The sequence below is a fragment of the Carex rostrata genome, chromosome 27, assembly GCF_964058835.1.
Source record: "Carex rostrata chromosome 27, lpCarRost1.2, whole genome shotgun sequence".
NCBI lineage: Eukaryota > Viridiplantae > Streptophyta > Magnoliopsida > Poales > Cyperaceae > Carex > Carex rostrata.
This window is the reverse complement of record NC_135944.1, coordinates 1,591,712-1,596,987: the sequence shown is the minus strand read 5'-3', so window position 1 is coordinate 1,596,987 and position 5,276 is coordinate 1,591,712. Positions and strand designations below refer to the sequence as shown.

Here is a 5,276-nt window from a genome sequence, read left to right as displayed (position 1 = left end):
GTGCTCCAATATGCTCTACATCGTGTATCTCCATTTTCAAAATCTGAAGTAGTCCAAGTTGACTGCTCTTGAAAACGGAGATAAAGGACATGGAGCATATTGAAGCACAATATCATGGTGCATTTGAACTCTCCCCTTTAAAAATATAAATAAATTCATATTTAAAGCAGTACATTTTGAGGGTATTAATGCACATATTACCTTTGATAAGTTAATATGGAAGAAATCAGTAATGTTTGTCTCATCCTTTCACTGATTATCATACATTCTCTTAGTCTGACTCTGGACAAATTGTTATTTTCCTCATATATAACAAATATGCATATTATATAATAACAAAACATTGGATGTTGTCAAGTATCATATTATTGTATGTGTTTTGTAACTAATTTATCAAGCCATAAACAGAACATTATATAAGTTCCTTAATTTTGATCATTTGGACCAATTTTAAATTGTACTATTTATTAGAGCAGTCAAGATTCAAGAGGTCCACTCTCATTTTACAATCAACAAACATAAAAGTAAAAAAAAAACAAGAAAAAACAATTATGAAAAATAATTAAAAAACCATAGCACAACATCACATTTTCTCCATTAAGACAGCCTCAACGACTTGCCTGACAAAAGTGTTGAAGCAATCACGGCACGAAACTGGCACCAAATTGGACAAATCTTTGTTGTGGTTGCAAAAGGGCCTAGAGAATGATTGAGCGAGTGCCTCATTGTGTGCATGTCCATATGCAGCCAAGATAGTGTGGGTCGAAACCCTAGCAACTTCCTTGTAACCAATTGATCCTAAAGTTGAGACATCTTGATCAGTGAATATGAAGATGATTGTTTAGATTCAGAAAAATAAAGTATTCCATCTTGATTAGCAGAAGAAAAAAATATCATTAAAAATTGAAGGCTTAAAAATATAGGAGAGTTAAATGCAAGAACATCCTGGCTGGTCATTTCTTAATTAATGTAAAAGATGGAATATATATCAAATATTTTTCTGGATATGCTCAAACTTAGGATTGAAAACTATGGTAATTCCAACTATATATGGTACGACATGAACAAAATAAAAAAATGAACAAAAAATGAACAAAAAATGAAAAGAATTATACGTACCTAGTTTCTTTTTATCTTTGTGGATTGCAGACAAACTATGCTTCACTAGGGATTGAATCTCAGCCTTCATATCCTCACTTCTCACTATCTCTCTTTTTTCAATTGTTGATGCGGCTCCATTCCCTAGCAAACCCAGACCGACCTGAGCAACTCGAGTACTTGCATTGAAAGGATTACTGGGCATGCGTGCTGCCTGTTGAACCGGGTGATAATTTGATCCACCTGGAGCATGGCCATTTTTCCAAAACTGTGCAAAACCTCTGTCAGGATAAGACATCTCATGTTTGGAATTATAGGAACTCACATCTTCACCATAAGGTCTTGGCTTTTTCGCTGGTGGATGTATGTGCTGTGCTGCCTTTGATTTTCCCGCTGTTGTTGATGAATGAGTGATTTGTTGCCTATTCTCTTGGGTTTTTATTTTTGCTAGATCTAATCTGGCCTTCTCCATCATTTCCCAAGATTTATCAATATCACGGGATTCATTATTGCTATTTTCTCTTGCTGCACCAGATATTGTGGCAACTGGGTTGTTCTGGCTTGTGCCCTCTCTATGATAAGGTCTCATTATATCGGAGATGTTTAGTGAGCCTGACTGCACACGGCCCCAATTGTCACGGAGGGCCTGAATGCCTTGTTCCATCCGTGCCCTAGAAGTCAATGATACATCACCTCCTCCAGTTGACTGACTAATTGAAGGCCGGTTTACCGTTTCTTGTCCTCGGATATCCACTACAAGATCATGCATGGAAATGGAATTGCCACCTCTTCGAATCATCCTTATTTTCTCCATTGTTTCTTCATCAACATCGTGATTAGGATGCATTTTCGAGTACTCAATTCTACAAGTATGGCAATCAGGGCAGTAAAATTCAGCTTCTGGAATGTCCCAGCCAAGACCAACACAATGGGTGTGAAATGTCGAATCACACAGTGCACAGCTTACTAGATAGGCTTCATTTGATGCGGAGTGGCAGAGGGTGCAATGTGAATGAAGGTGTTTTTCGTTGATTGCCGTGCTCTCCACACCGAGAGGATGGTAAACCTGCAGTATGTTATTAAAAGAATCAACTGCTAGCGGCTGTTTATATGGGCAATTATAATAAATACAAGGCTGTAAATCATCATCACAATATAAACTATAACCATATACAATCATAATTTGTGGGAACAATTAAAAGTTTGTTACTTCCCCCTCCCAAAAAGATAAAAAAATAATCAAAGCAATAAAAATAAGATGGAATCAAAAGGAAGAAAGTCACTTTGTTGTCCATATTATTAATTTTTTTGAAACTAAGGCAGAACAATCATATGCTCATAACTGTCCATAACGAAGGGCGAATTCAAAATGTTCTGATTAAATTTTTCAATTGGAGATATCATTACAAAATAATAAATTATTTAGGTCCCCACAGTGAATCGAGTATAAGTGCAATTATAAGGATATATTTGTCAATTCATTTGCTGCCATATCCAATTCAACAAACTTAGCTATTTTGTAAATCTGAAATTTTCCGCACCCAATTTGAAATCTGCAATGGTAGGCATGCACCCGATTTCAAATATACAACTTCCTACTAGGAAATGTAATATCTTAGCCAACGGTGCTTGGTATAATTCTCTGAAGAAAAGGATCTGGTATCTGAAGTGGCCGAGAGGGTTGAGTTGTGGTAAGAGGATCTTTAGATATCAATCCCACGACTCCAAGATGTAATATCTTAGTCGGAGGCGGGTCAATTGAATTGTGATGTGTTTATAGAGGGTTAGTTTTTGGAGGCGGCGGAGCAATGGATCGAAGTAGTATTAGTGTTAGGGTTTAGGTTTCATTCCACACATAATTTATTTGATTAGATATAGTTTATTAGTAAATACTAGATTATGTGTGTTTTACATGTGTTTTACAAGTTTATTCACGTCTGACGGTGTACTAAGGCCGGAAGCAAGGGGGACCCAAGTGTAACAAGGGTTAGTAACTGCCTATCTCTGGATTTTAGAATATAGGACCTTGGGCTTGGATTGGACAGGGTCTTATCTTCAAACTGGGCTTATCCCTGAACTTATTTACCTACCCTGGATAATTAATTTGCCTATTTCGGGCCTCGGATAATATCTACAAAATCCGAAAAATTGCTCGACCTTATTTGCCAACTTCTAATTTCCTCTCAAGATTGCATCAAATTTATGTATAAAAAGGAAAGAAAAGATAGAAAGCTCCTATTAGAAGAGATCATTTGGAATGCTTGCCAAAATACTTATGGCCAGTCTATCATTTTTCACATCACCTAATTTATAGTGCTTCAGACATGAACCAGTAACTAATTTTACTATATCTAGGCATATTCTTTATTTACAAAATATGTTAATTATCCGGCCCAAATTAATTGTAGCACGGACAAAACAACAATTTTTGCCTTGTGAGCACAAATATACCATCAAATTAAAATATTTAGCTCTTTTTACAAATATTATTTTCTTTCATGATATGTTATAACCGGACATAGTGAAGAATATCAGTGAATTTTTTTTTCCTGTTACCAGCTAGAGCTAAATATCAGTGAAGAATATCATGATATGATAAACATTCATTTTATTTCATTTTGGAATAGATATTTTAGGTTGGAGAATACTATTTCATGTTAACATACATAAGCTATATAAGGCAGTAAATCCTTATCCCACTTCAGTTGCAGCCTCAAGCTACTAAATGCTAATCCTAATCAATCCATCACAAACTTCAGAGTATCTGCCACCGGCTTTTTTAGGTATATACAGTGGCATCGCGCGTCCAATACAAGAAGAGGATGCTTTCTGACAAGTCGCCAAGGAGCCAATAGAATTGTAGATAATATATGGACAATTTTGCCCTTAATGAATCTTCCTTGCACACCAAGACAATGCAGATGTGCCGACAAGTCCATTCATCCAGAAGAATTCAATGAGTATGTGCACTTAGCAATGAAGTATTTATTTCGAGACGCATAGGCATTTCGTTTTCATCAAATACTAACTAGAAGACAACCATGCATTCTTAATATATTTATTTTTAGATAAAAATCAACATCACCATTCAATTTGATTAGGTTTCTCAAGCTTTCAGTGAGTTTGATCTTGATAGGACTTATTATATATTTTTTTTGAGAGAAAGATGGAGTTCGAGCCTTCAATAAAGCGTCGCTCTTTGCCACTAGACAAAGGCGGGTTCTCTGATACAGGTTACTATTACTTTCTACAATCTAACTATAACAAATCTTCCTTAAAGAATAAATCAGGTATACTTAAGGAAATATCAAGCCTAATCCTTAATCAGTATATACTACATATAAAATTTGGAACTTGAGGGTGAAGTTTATTCATAGAAAAGTGTAATATCAGAAATGCATGCATTGCTGACTATACAGATAGATATATGGCCACTGGCTTATACTATTACTGCTACTACCAGAAACTAATTAAGAATACATATATATACAGTATAGTAGGCATGCACCTGATCACGCTCGGGAATCATGACGAGTTGTTCAGCGGGGAACAAACCCGGCACAGCAGGCCGGCAGATGGATCGGAAGCGTTGCTTGCAGAGAGGGCAACGGGACTCGGTTTTCGCCCATTCCATGATGCACATGAAGCAGAAATGGTGTCTGCAGCCGTCGATCTGGCCACAGATGGATCGGATGGAATTCAAGAGACAGATCCCACATCTCTCTTCAGTCTCTGTATGGGAATTCAGATCTTTCACTGCCTCTACGATCTCCTTGCCCCTGGAAAAAGAAGCCGATCCTGATGAGGAACTTGAAGGGAGGTTAGATCTGGAGGGATTGGATTCTACTACCGTTGCCTTTACGATCTCCATCGCTCGTTAATTTTGATTAATGTGCGGTGACAAGGATTAGTATTGTGCGGAAAGAAACTGTTCGATCTTTCGAGATATAAAAGAGAGAGAGAGAGATTAGAGAGGAGTTTGTCACTGTGCGAGAGTGAGATGTGAGAAGTGGGCCAGGTTTTCCTACGACAAATTAATTGTATAATTACCATATTAGTCCCCCTAAATTGCAAATATATTCTCTCTTCTGTTCGGTTCAGTTATTTTTTTTATTAGAATATGGAAATGCATATTGTTCATCACTTTATAAAACAATAATTTGAAAATGAGGAAAAAA

At 36.5% G+C, this 5,276-nt stretch overlaps 1 protein-coding gene across 1 annotated transcript; it reads right to left on the bottom strand.

Annotated features, from left to right (window-relative positions):
* Positions 1–583: 583 nt before the first annotated feature.
* On the bottom strand, positions 584–4,969 carry LOC144544810 (uncharacterized). Its single transcript, XM_078293360.1, has 3 exons — positions 4,607–4,969; positions 1,120–2,200; positions 584–798 (listed from the first exon to the last, which is right to left on the bottom strand). The coding sequence occupies exons 1-3, from the start codon at positions 4,967–4,969 to the stop codon at positions 584–586; spliced, it is 1,659 nt and encodes a 552-aa protein (XP_078149486.1).
* Between the last annotated feature and the right edge of the window lie 307 nt (positions 4,970–5,276).

Excerpts from the sequence above, each read along its gene's own strand:
- LOC144544810 (XM_078293360.1), bottom strand. The coding sequence starts at position 4,969 with ATGGAGATCGTAAAGGCAACGGTAGTAGAATCCAATCCCTCCAGATCT. Across the intron at positions 2,201-4,606 it reads TGATTCCCGAGCGTGATCAG|CCGCTAGCAGTTGATTCTTT; the intron begins GTGCATGCCTAC and ends CCATATAAACAG. Across the intron at positions 799-1,119 it reads CAAAGATAAAAAGAAACTAG|GATCAATTGGTTACAAGGAA; the intron begins GTACGTATAATT and ends TCTCAACTTTAG.